The 13,413-nt window shown below is 43.2% G+C and overlaps 1 protein-coding gene across 8 annotated transcripts in view; it reads left to right on the forward strand.

Moving 5' to 3' along the window:
• Positions 1 to 13,413, forward strand: part of HNF4G (hepatocyte nuclear factor 4 gamma) — a 199,357-nt gene that overhangs the window by 178,322 nt on the left and 7,622 nt on the right. For all 8 annotated transcript variants that reach the window (XM_073631829.1, XM_073631831.1, XM_073631830.1 and 5 more), the window contains exons 5-7: positions 8,188 to 8,343; positions 12,612 to 12,699; positions 12,794 to 12,946. In XM_073631829.1, coding sequence (XP_073487930.1) covers positions 8,188 to 8,343; positions 12,612 to 12,699; positions 12,794 to 12,946 — 397 coding nt within the window. The remainder of the gene's footprint in view (positions 1 to 8,187; positions 8,344 to 12,611; positions 12,700 to 12,793; positions 12,947 to 13,413) is intronic.

A 13,413-nucleotide genomic window follows, 5' to 3' on the forward strand; every position in this document is an offset into this window, starting at 1 on the left:
TTACACAGTCCCCTGCGCCTCTGGGCCCCTTTACATTACACAACACCCTGCACCTCTGGATCCCTTTACATTACACAACACCCTGCACCTCTGGGCCCCTTTACATTACACAGCCCCCTGCACCTCTGGACCCCTTTACATTACACAGCCCCCTGCATGTCTGGATCCCTTTACATTACACAACACCCTGCATCTCTGGACCCCTTTATATTATACAGCCTCCTGCACCACTTTACATTACACAGCACCCTGCATCTCTGGACCCCTTTACATTACACAGCCCCCTGCGCCTCTGGGCCCATTTACATTACACGGCCCCCTGTGCCTCTGGGCCCCTTTACATTACACAGCCCCCTGCGCCTCTGGATCCCTTTACATTACACAACACCCTGCATTTCTGGACCTCTTTATATTACACAGCACCTTGCAGCTCTGGACCCCCTGCATGTTACACAGACCCCCTCTTCAGTACAGACTCCCCTTCAGTGTAGACCCCCGCTCAGTGCAGACGCCCCCGTTCAGTGTAGCCCCCCCGTTCAGTGCAGACGCCTCCTTCAGTGTAGTCCCTCGCTCAGTGCAGACGCCCCCGTTCAGTGTAGCCCTCCGTTTAGTGCAGACGCCTCCTTCTGTGTAGCCCCTCACTCAGTGCAGATGCCCCCGTTCAGTGTAGCCCCTCGCTCAGTGCAAACCCCCCTTCAGTGTAGCCCCCCCTTCAGTGCAGACCCCCCTTCAGTGTAGCCCCCCATTCAGTGCAGACGCCCCCGTTCAGTGCAGACCCCCCTTCAGTGTAGCCCCCCGTTCAGTGCAAACCCCCCTTCAGTGTAGCCACCCCTTCAGTGCAGACCCCCCTTCAGTGTAGCCCCCCCATTCAGTGCAGACGCCCCTGTTCAGTGCAGACCCCCCTTCAGTGTAGCCCCCCGTTCAGTGCAGACCCCCCTTCAGTGCAGATGCCTCCTTCAGTGTAGCCCCTCGCTCAGTGCAGACCCCCCTTCAGTGTAGCCCCCGTTCACTGCAGATGCCCCCGTTCAATGCAAACCCCCTTCAGTGTAGCCCCCCCGTTCAGTGCAGACGCCCCTTCAGTGCAGACGCCTCCTTCAGTGTAGCCCCTCGCTCAGTGCAGACCCCCCTTTAGTGTAGCCCCCCTGTTCAGTGCAGACCCCCCTTCAGTGCAGACACCCCCTTTCAGTGTATCCCCCGTTCAGTGCAGTGTGCAGACACTCCCCCATTCAGTACCTCAGATCAGCGCAGCGGCACATGCTCAGCAGATCCCCTCGCCCTGTTTACACATAAACAGAGAGGAGGGGGGAGGCAGCTTCACTCTGCTTGGCTGTGCCTGTGTGACATCCAGGATCACACAGACAGACAGCCTGTGGCCGCGAGAGGTGGGGATGGTAGGTGCAGCGGTGTCACCCTGCACCCCCCGCACACCACCTCCTCCTTGCATCACAATATAGATCGCCTCTCCCAGCCTGTGCCTATCACTGCGGCGCTGCCACCGCTTCAATCCCGGAGGAGGAGCGGCCTAACACCCCCCCAAGTGTGTGGTACCCGGGGCGGCCCGCCCCCCACTTAGTATGCCTCTGCACTCGGCACATTCTTTGCAAGCGGCCGGTGGCAGTTGCTAAGAAAGTTTAACAGCACACTGCCTGCCGGCACTGCTCCCCCTTCCTACAATAAATTGCTCCACCCAGGGCATCCACCCCTTCCGCCCACCCCTTGTACCGGCCCTGGCTGGAGGTTTTAATGAAGATAGCTGCTGGGGGTCTATTGTTGCTGGGGTGATATTTTGTTGCTGGGGATCCATTGCTGCTGGGGGGGAGCTGTTGTTGTGTGGGGGATCTCTTGTTGCTAGAGGGTCTATCGTTGCTATGGTGGGGGTCTATTGTTGCTGGAGTAGGGTCTAATAAATTCCATACAAATTACTTAGTAGCACAAAATGATTTTTATGCCTCTGCACTCGGCACATTCTTTGCAAGCAGGGGCAGTTTTGTAGAGGCGGCTGGTGGCAGTTACTAAGAAAGTTTAACAGCACACTGCCTGCCAGCACTGCTCCCCCTTCCTACAATAAATTGCTCAACCCAGGGCATCCACCCCTTTTGCCCACCCCTTGTACCGGCCCTGGCTGAAGGATCTAATGAAGATAGCTGCTGGGGGTCTATTGTTGCTGGGGTGATATTTTGTTGCTGGGGATCCATTGCTGCTGGGGGGGATCTGTTGTTGTGTGGGGGATCTATTGTTGCTAGGGGGTCTATCGTTGCTATGGTGGGGATCTATTGTTGCTGGGGTAGGGTCTATTAAATTCCATGCAAATTACTTAGTAGCACAAAATGATACTTGGGTCTGTATTCCCTAAAAAGGGCGGTAGAGGGAGGTGGGTAGGGGGTGGAACAAGGGGACGGTGCTCAGAGGTGGGTAGGGGCAGAGACGAAGGAAGACTCAGAAGGGAGGAGTTCCTGCATCTATTCTCTGAGAAAAAATCTATCTATCTATATATATATATATATATATATATATATATATATATATATATATATATATATATATATATATATTATATATATATATATATATATATATATGTATATATATATGGCTTTTTTTCTCAGAGAATAGGTGCAGGAACTCCCTCTCTCTGAGTCAATTGTTGCCTCCGACCCCTACCCATCTCATCTCCGAGCACCATTTCTTGATTCCACCCCCACCCACCTCCCAGTACTGCCCCTTTTAGAAAATACAGAGCCAAGTATCATTTTGTGGTGCTAAGTAATTTGTATGGAATTTGGTGATAACAAGAAAAACAGTAAAATAGATCCCCTGCAGCCAGGAGCAATAGACCCCCTCCAGCAACCACAGATCTCCCAGCAGCCAGCATAAATAGACCCCCCCAATAAACAACCATGCAAAAATAGATCCCCTCCAGCAACAATAGACCCCCCCAGCAGCCAGCATCAATATATCCTGCAGCACACCCCAGCACCCTTTGCCATTACACACAGTACCATTCAGTACTGAAGGTACTGGAACTGCGTTCCCCCGTGTTCCTGAAAAACCCTGAATTTATATATACTGTATACTGTATATATCCACTTACTGACTGCGATATGTATATATACTTTGCGGTTTTACCGGAATTATGGCTGAAACCATCAACCATAACCCCGGTATTTTTTTTTCAGCCAGCTGCTGGATTTCTCATGAAAGCTTTGCAAGCAGCTCATGTGCCGCTGGAATGCTTTCAGAAGCCGCAGAAGAGGACGTGCACGAGAAATGATGCAACGGTGCGGCTGGCTGGTACAGAGGCTACAAAAGACTAGATTGTCTTTGATCACCTCGACGTCATGACGTCACTTCTGGTCCAGGGTGGAAGTAATACTTTTTTTTTTTTGAATCAACATTTTACATTTTTTGTTTTGATCTTTTTCTTTTAAAGGTAAAGGAATGATTTAGGGTCTTTTTGACCCAAGACCTCGCCATAAAGAGGACCTGGCATCCTTATTTCTTTTAACAGGGATGTTTACACTTCTTGTAATAGAAATAAAAGTGATAAAAAATAAAACATTAAAGGAACAATGTAAAAAAATAAAATAAAAAAAATGCAAAGTGCCCCCATCCCTCTGTGCTCGCGCACAGAAACGAATGCATGCATAAGTTACGCACGCATATGTAAACAGTGTTCGCATCACACATGTGAGATATTGCTGCAAACATTATAGCGAGAGCAATAATTCTAGCGCTAGATCCTCTGGAACTCTAAACAGGTAACCTGTACACTTCAATGAATTAAAAAAAAAAAAACCACAATATTTTCCACAATTTTTTTGTATAATGTGAAAGATGATGTTACGCAAAGTAAATAGATACCTAACATGTCATGCTTTAAAATTGTGCATGCTCGCGGAATGGCGACAGACTATGGTACTTAAAAATCTCCATAGGTGACACTTTACAAATATACAGAGGAGGCTCTAACGCTTGTGGTGATACCTCACATGTGGGGTTTGAACACCGTTTTCATATGCTTGCATGAATTACGTATGTATTCACTTCTATGCGTGAGCACGGAGGGATGGGCACTTTAAATTTTCTTATTTATTTCACTTTGTTTCTGTTATAAAATTTGGAAATAAGTACTTTTCTCCTTCACTGATGAGGCTACACTGATGGGCACTGATAAGGCGGCACTGCTGGGGCAGCACTGATGAGGTGGCACTGATGGGCACTGATGATGAGGCACTAATATGCAGCACTGATGGGCACCGATAGTTGGCACTGATATGCAGCACTAATGGGCATTGATAGGTGGCACTGATATGCAGCACTGATGGGCCCTGATAAGCAGCACTGATGGGCATTGATAGGTGGCACTGATGGGAACTGATAGGCCGTGCTGATAGACACTGATAGGTGGCACTGATGGGTACTTACAGGCGGCACTTATGGGCACTGATAGTGGAATTGATCGGTGGCACTGATGGGCAATGATGGATAATGTTGGGTGGCACTGATGGGCACTGATAGATGGCACTGATAGACAGCACTGATGAGGAGGCACTGACAGGCATTACTGATGGGCACTGATTGGCATATCTTTTGGGCACTGATTGGCATCCTTGATGGGCACTGATTTGCATCCCTGGTGGGCATCCCTGGTGGGCATGGGTGGGCATCCCTGGTGGGCTCTAGTGGGCATCCCTGGTGTGTCTGTACTGTTAATCAATGAGCTGATTATCAGCTCAGACCCCCATCAGGAGAGCCGCTGATCAGCTCTCCTCCACCCGTGCCTTGTTAGCACAAATAGAGGAAAAGCCGACAAACAGAACTTCCTGGTTATGATGTGACCAGCTGTGATTGGACACAGCTGATCACATGGTAAAGAGCCTACGTCATAGCGACACATCGAACCACCAATTGCCGCGCTGCATGCCATCGTGGGCGCACGTGAGCGGCTTATCCTGCTGGATGTCATATGGTCCCCAGTCAGGATAACTTAACCACTTGGCAGCCGTCATTTTGCTATATGACGGGTGAGAAGTGGTTAAAAGCAGAAGATCAAAAAAAAAAAGTTTTTTTAAACTTTTGCTTAAAAAAAAAAATACTATGGCCTGGGAACCGAAAGTGATGTCAGACATTTATCCGGTCCCCGAAAGGTATAGAGATGAGTGGCGGCCATCTAGGCCTCACTCTGCTCCATACCCAATTAACGGCAGCATTGGTCTTCACCGATGGGTCAGGTAGGCCAGGGAATGACCGGGAAGTGCCGGGGGAGGGGCTTCTAAAAGTGAATCTGCCCGCGGGACCACTTTTATCGTACAGAGAATCGGTCATAGTAAAAAAAAATATTTGGGGTTTTGGCAGCTAGCTGCTGCCATAACCCCAGTATTTAACATCAACATAATTTTTACTAATGGCTGGTTGTCAAGTGCTTTTTGTCAACACATGGGGGGAAAACAAGGTTTAGAAAATACTTTAGATATCCTACACATACTGAAACATGTAGGTTTTTTTGGCTTGTACATACTGTATATGCTCCCTAATAGTTTTGCTACCTTATGACTGTAATAATAGGAAGTATTAGACTAAAGCTAGCCATAGTTGGATCAAAATTTGGTTGGTTCAGTGGGGACCAGCCAAATTTTGTTCCATGTGCATCTGTGCCTGTCTGACACTAGTCAATCCTTAGATCAACTTCTATTGAACAGGCTTGTTCAAAATCTATTCTCAATCAGCTGGCTGCAGCCGCTAATCAGTGTATTCTGGCAGCAGACAATGACTTTTCCTTCCTGTGAATGTGTGACATAAATAGCTGTATGTCCTATGACACTCTCCAGACTCATGTTCTGCAGGTTTGTCACCATGTAAATCCTGCTAATAGATGGCCATTACGACCACCAGTGCTTCTCAAAGCTCTGGATAATAATGGTGATACTTGAAGGAAATGTTGCCTGTTTCCCAGCTGAGCCTGCATCCCCTGCCTTGAGCCTTGGAGGGCGAATAGCAGCCGATCAGCAGCCGATCAGGAGAAGCTGCAGTCCAAAGACAGCCAGTCAAAGAGAGCTATGCAGACTGCGATATTGACACAGCCAATTGCTAAGACAGTCCTGTCCCTCTCCTCCCTCCTTCTCCTCCAAGCACAGGCAGCTTTTCCTCCTCCAGGCACAGGCAGCCAATAATGTTGCCAGACAAATTACCTTACAGCCCATGGACCACGGACACTAAGTAACAAATAGGGATGGAATTGGGGATGCCAGCTTTGCAGCACTGGGGTCCTTGGTTTGAATCCCAGCAGGAAACTATCTGCATGGAATTTTCATATTTCCCATATGCTTGTGTGGGTTTCTCTAGGTACTCTTGTCCCCCACCCCAAAGACATGCTGGTAGCTTAATTGGCTCCTTTCTCAATTGGCCCTAGTATGTGTGTAAGCTCCTTGAAGGCAGGGACTGATGTTAATATTTAATAAGTGCTGTATGAATTGTCTGCACTATATAACTGCCTTTAGTAATAATAGTAGAGTAGTAGTAAAACTGTGGCCTGTCTCTGGAAACTGGAGACACCTTGTCATCCTATTATAAATGGTAGTGCAATTAAAAGTATTGAAGGATACAAAAATAAAATGTTGGGAGAAGTTGGTCAGGTGAACTGTCAAACTTGTCACACTTCCAATTACGGAAGTTCTTTTTGAGGTGATAATCAGAAAGAACTCTACATTAGAAAGAACTCGACTTTAATGGCTGAGTTATTTTGAGGGGACAGCAAATTTACACTGTTATGCCCCGTACACACGGTCGGATTTTCCGATGGACAATGTCTGATCGGAGCGTGTTGTCGGAAATTCCGACCGTGTGTGGGCGCCATCGGACATTTTCCATCGGATTTTCCGACACACAAAGTTGGAGAGCAGGAGATAAAATTTTCCGACAACAAAATCCGTTGTCGGAAATTCCGATCGTGTGTACACAAATCCGACGGACAAAGTGCCAGGCATGCTCAGAATAAATAAAGAGATGAAAGCTATTGGCCACTGCCCCGTTTATAGTCCCGACGTACGTGTTTTACGTCACCGCGTTCAGAACGATCGGATTTTCCGACAACTTTGTGTGACCGTGTGTATGCAAGACAAGTTTGAGCCAACATCCGTCGGAAAAAATCCTAGGATTTTGTTGTCGGAATGTCCGAACAAAGTCCGACCGTGTGTACGGGGCATTATACAAGCTGTACACTCACTACTTTACATTGTAGCAAAGTGTCATTTCTTCAGCGTTGTCACATGAAAAGATATAATAAAATATTTACAAAAAATGTGAGGCGTGTACATACTTTTGTGAGATATTGTACCTACAAATAGGTCACTGGATATTACATTTGTCTTAGTGCTAAGACAGGCCATGGTCTGTTTAGTGGGTGCTCACAGATCATCTGTAACTGGGTTTTAGTGGTTGTAATTGTGTTGGTTTGCTGTACCAGTGGAATCAGATATGCTCCCAATAAAATTGTTGCCTTGCCCTTTGCAACACATAAAATAGTTTGGTGTCATTATTCAGGCAATATCACCATAGTAGGTTACATAGTGGATCAGGTTATGCCCATGCTTTCGCAGCAATCATAGATACTTCCATGAGAGTATAATAACACAAGTGTTTTACCGTGTAAAAGAATTTCTCTGACACCAATCTAAATAATATTTTCAATCGTAAGCAAGTGTAGATATGAAATACTTTTGCATATCTTTGTACGTACATTTGGGACGATTTATGCTCCATGCACAGGGTCTCTATTTTGAATACATATCTATCTATCTATCTATCTATCTATCTATCTATCTATCTATCTATCTATCTATCTATCTATCTATCTATCTATCTATCTATCTATCTATCTATCTATCTATCTATCATCTATCTATCTATCGTTTTTTATAAGTGTTCGTTAGTGTGTTTCTGGAAACGTATACAATAAAAGTTACCATTAGCTTTCACACGCTCTATAGTAATACTGTGGAGTGGGAGCAGGCTTCATCTATTTGCATGCATGTTGAAAGAGAATCCATAAAGCCAGCAGCGTTTTCAATTATTTGCATGATTGCTTCTGTGGTTTTTGTTTAAAAAACAGGGTAAGGCACAGGTAATTCTTTCTGAGAACTGTGTTTTAATATAGTCTATTCATTTTCGTTCTCTTTTTAACATTGTTAGATCACTGTCCCAAGTACTGGTACAAGTACTGACATAAATACAAAGAAAATTGCCAGTGTTACTGATATTTGTGAATCCATGAAGCAGCAACTGCTGGTCTTGGTGGAGTGGGCAAAATACATTCCTGCTTTCTGCGAGCTTCCTCTGGATGACCAGGTAAAAAATGTGTAAATAAATGAGATTAGGCTTCACTGAATCAACAAGACATTCAAAGTTAACGATGCAATTCCAATAACAGAAATCCTTATACAGTTAATACATTTATGCTTTCTTATAGACATTTTAGGAAGGAAACATGAAAGAACATTGAGCAGTTGTCCATACCATTTGTGTAAAATGTTTTTAAATCTCTTAACATTTTTCTATCCTTTTAGTATTAAAGTGGTATTAAACAAAAACTCAAACATTTCTTAAATGTGGTGACTGCATTCATTTTCTTTTTTAGGCTTTCTTTCCTTTATTTTCACCTGGCGATCTGGCCAGTAAGTCTGTTGTTTTTCAACAGAATGAGCTGTCCTTCAGATGTAACAGTTACAGGTTTGAGACAAACCATTAATCATTGACAGGGGTGCTTACCATGATCCATTTTTATTTATTTATGCAAAACCTTTATCCTCAAAGAAAAAAAAACTGTTACTGTAAATGATTAAAAAGTGTTAGCTGGAGTTTGGCTTTAGTTTGTAAGTGTATGTAAATCTGCTAGTACATCTAACATTCCTCTCCCCCAGACTGACAATACTCTGTCCAATGTTGTTTCTGTTGCTCCTTTATCCAGTAATACAGTAAGGTGTTATTGGCAGGATAACCAGGTGAAAACAGAGGGAAAAAAAAGAAAAAAAAAGAAAACTAATGCAGCTACCAAACCTAAGGATTAGTAAGCTGAAATATATTACATGTTTTGGTTTGGGGTTTAATACTGCTTTAAGAAAATGATATCTTTTAGGTATTGGAATACATTGTGGTTAATGTGCTGCAGCTAGAGAGACTGTTTGCTTAAATCAAAATAATGTTTATTTAACTTAGTGAATGAAGAAAGCTTGGGTTCAAGGCAGAATTACATCTTTTTAATTTCCCTGCACATAAGTGGGTATTCAAATCGAAACCAACTTTATATATTTACTGACCTTAGTAAAATTTTACTTTATTAATGGGGGTATCTGAAATGAAAAAAGTGAAGATGTACTAAGTTAAAAGGAACATATAGAAATATTACTTCTGCATAAGCAGTACTATGAAAATGTTCCTTTTGTCTTAAATTCCTCCTAAAAAAAGGCACACTGTATAATTGTACCTAGGCATTGCTTTGCCTACAGCCTTCCTGTATTCACTGTGCTGCTCACTGTAGTCATTGTTAGAGGCTTTGAAATGAGGTAACAAAGACCTGCCATTATAACAATGACCACCTCCAATAAAAGACACAATGGATAACATAGATTCTGTTATGACACTTTCATAATCCCTGCCAGTATTTCCAATGGTGCTCACAGAATCCCTGCCAGGACTTCCAAAATCTCTGCTAGTATTCCAATGGTACTTGCAGAATCACTATCATTACTTCCAATGCTACCAACAGGATCCCTGCCAGGACTTTCAGGGTTTCTTCAAATTATGCTGGACATGTTCTCTGATTACAGGATATATAAAATGATTGTAAAGGCTTGTTTTTTTTTTTTATAACAAACATGTTATACTTACCTGCTCTGTGCAGTGGATACGGGGCAGCCTGGATCCTCCTCTTCTCGGGTCCCTGTTTGCTGCTCCTGGCCCCTCCCTCCTGTTGAGTGTCCCCACAGCAAGCAGCTTGCTATGGGGGCCCCCAGGCCGAGTTGCAGCTCCCTGTGTCCATTCAGACACAGAGCTGCAGTTTGTCCCCGCCCCCTCTCTCCTGATTGGCTAACTGACGTTTATTGATAGCAGCGGGAGCCAATGGCACCACTGCTGTGTCTCAGCCAATCAGGGGAGTCCCGGATGGCCGAGGGGATTTGTGGACATCACTGGATAGAGATGGACCTCAGGTAAGTATTGGGGAGCTGAGGGGGACTGCTGCACACAGAAGGCTTTTTTTATCTTAATGCATAGAATGCATTCTGACTTTACAACCACTTTAAGCTCCAGTCTTTGAAGGGCCTAGTGTAGTGTCTTTTTGCCAGCTACCCTGCCTTGTGCAAAAGAGCTATAATATACTTATGTTTGCTTGCTTCATTGCTGATCTGAAAATAGCTGACTGCTCTCTGCCTGCTGTTTGCACATAACCTATGCCTGGTCTCTTAGCTGCTGCCTGCCCACAACTTCTTCCTGGATCTGACTACCCTTTTGCTCCACACTGTAGCCTTCCTGGATCATCCCTTGGTTGCCATAAAAGCATTGTGTGAATAATGGGGGAAAGATCAGTTACATAAAGACCACAGTTAATATTATTGGTTAGCCATTTGCTCTCTATCTGCCTTTTTTGTGCTAAGAGTTCAGTTCCTCTTTAATTGAACATTCTCTCATGGTGAATGTTTAGGTATTTTGCTATTAACATGTATTAAAAAAAAGGTTAAACATACATTTTTAGTCAGGTGAATTTGAAACATGGCATATACATATTTTATATTTCCATATCCAGTCAGATATACTCTAGCTCTAGGCTCATTTCCTGGGCTAGTCTTATTTGCTTTGCCAAAGAAAAGCCATCTTACAGAGCTGAATAAGTAAAAAAATACCCATTACACCTGTCTTTTCCTTCTTTTAGCTTTGTACAGATGGCTTTGTAGGTTTTATTTACAAAGAGAGAGCCTGAAGGCAAACAGCACTGATTTTACTTTTTTTTATATTCCTACCACAGTCTTAAACAGGGATGCTAGAACTAAGTTGGCTATAAACAGTTAAACAGTCTGTATGGTTCTGGGAAGAAAAAAACATAAAAGCTACATGTTGATAGTATTGGTTGAGATCACACCCATGACCTGAGTGCTGCCGGGTAATTTCTCTAAACATGTGATGCCAAATGAGATGTTCAAAAGAGGAACTCCAGCCTTTTCACCAACCCTTCACTCTCCCCCTCAACTCATGAGTAATCAGCAGCTTTGTTAAAAGAAAAAGAAAAATACTTACCATAACTTGTAGTCCTGTGAGCTTCTGCCCTGACAGTTCCATTGTTAAGGCCCGCCAAAGCCTTTCTTTTTTGCCAGTCTCTTACTCAAATTGTTGCAATCCTTTACGTTGACGTCATCATGTATGCATGGTCAGTGCTCTGGACCAGCATCCACATCATGATGGGATGTAGGCATTGTTAGAGGTGCCTGCCCACATTCAAACCCTGATGAGCGGAGGACTGATACTGACACTGATAGGAGCTGTCACAAGATAACAGATTAAAGGTTTAGTTCATTATTGTCACTGTAAATATTATCTTGATAGCTATTAAGCCTAACATAGATACAACTATTTATATACTGAATATACTTGTTTTTATTAAAAAAAAAACTTTCATGTTCTGATATCCTGCATTTTATCACTCTTTTAAAAAACAATTCAACTGCATAGCTTCTTTTTCTGCTTCCTTCTTCCCACACCATCTGGGAGTGTAGTGTCCTGAAAAGAAACTACATATCTCAGAATTCAATGAATGCTCTGCATGCCTGTACAGGAGGAACAGAAAAAAGTGTTGGAGACTCAGGAATGTGCTTCTTACATTTACTTCTGTCAGCAAAAGAGCAGGCAATAATCCAGAGAAGAGGGTGGCAGGTTAAAACTGCATCGTGCACAGCACAGATGCAGGAAGAGAGGAGATGGGGGAATGTTGCATGATGGGAGACATTGCATCACAAAACACGCCATGCATCCTAACTTTAGTCTGGATAGAGCAAAACACAACTAAAGCATCTTTCGAATCAGTTATACTTAAGAAGTGGATCACGTTTAAATCAGGACACAGAGGAAATCATGATTTGACCTAAAGTAGAAAATATGCTTTTTTTTTACCTAATGGGATCCCTTTACTTAACTCCATTGGTTATTGGAAAGATAAAAAAAAAAAAAAAAACCTTTAAGATAATTATTTTGCGTTTAAAATCTACTTTTTTAAAAAGTTGCAGATTGCTAGATAGCTTTGTGAGGTAGGCAACATTTTTTTAATCACATGGCCATAGTTGCACTTTGAATAAAATGTTTTATTTCTGTTGCATACTTTATGACACTGTCTAATATGATAGGTATTAGGAGTTAGGTTAGTTAGGCCTTGACTCTGGTGAGCACAATTTTTCCACATGAAATTATGCTACTTCAAAGGAAAATCGGGGCAAAATTGGGTAGAAGCCCAGAGTCCAACTGATGAAGTGCATCCAGTTACCTTTTTTAATAGATTAAAGAAAATAATTCAATTAACTAAAGATACGCCAGTTATTTGACTTGATACATGTTTATTGATCCTTTTTCCAAAGGTTGCTTTATTGAGGGCTCATGCCGGAGAACATCTTCTTCTAGGAATAACAAAACGTTCCATGATGTTTAAAGACATTTTGCTTTTGGGTAAATTACAATTTTTTGTTGTCTTCTTAATATTTGAACAATATGTCTGTAAAGATCTCAAACATCTCAACAAAATGTCTTTATTCCCTTATAGGAAACAGTTATGTAATTCACAGGAACTGTAGTGAGATTGAGATAAGTCGCGTTGCCAACAGAATTTTGGATGAACTTGTCCAGCCTTTTCAGGAGATCCAAATAGATGATAATGAATATGCCTGCTTAAAGGCAATTGTATTTTTTGATCCAGGTACATCTTTAATGTAAAAAAATACATTAAAAAAATTCTTGAATATAGAAAGGGTACTTGAAGCTTTTGACACATTGTAGGGAGTTGAGATGTTTGAATTTGCAGAATTAGCAGACTACAGTGCTTAAATGAAATCTGTCAGAAAAAAAAACAATATGGGAGATAATATTGCTGGCTTGTTTTAGCAGGATCTCTACCTGCTTCTGGGCTGTTACCTATATCTTTGCTACAGTGCTTATGCCGCGTACACACGAGCGGACTTTGCGACCAGACTGGTCCGACGGACCGAGTCCGGCGGACAATCCGATCATGCGTGGGCTTCATCGGACCTTCAGCGGACTTTTACAGTAGAAAATCTGATGGACTTTAGATTTGAAACATGCTTCAAATCTTTACGTCGTAACTCCGCCGGACCCAGTTCCTATTGAGAAATCCGCTTGTCTGTATGCTAGTCCGACGGCCAAAAA

The sequence above is a fragment of the Aquarana catesbeiana genome, linkage group LG05 (genome assembly GCF_042186555.1).
Source record: "Aquarana catesbeiana isolate 2022-GZ linkage group LG05, ASM4218655v1, whole genome shotgun sequence".
In the NCBI taxonomy this organism is placed as follows: domain Eukaryota; kingdom Metazoa; phylum Chordata; class Amphibia; order Anura; family Ranidae; genus Aquarana; species Aquarana catesbeiana.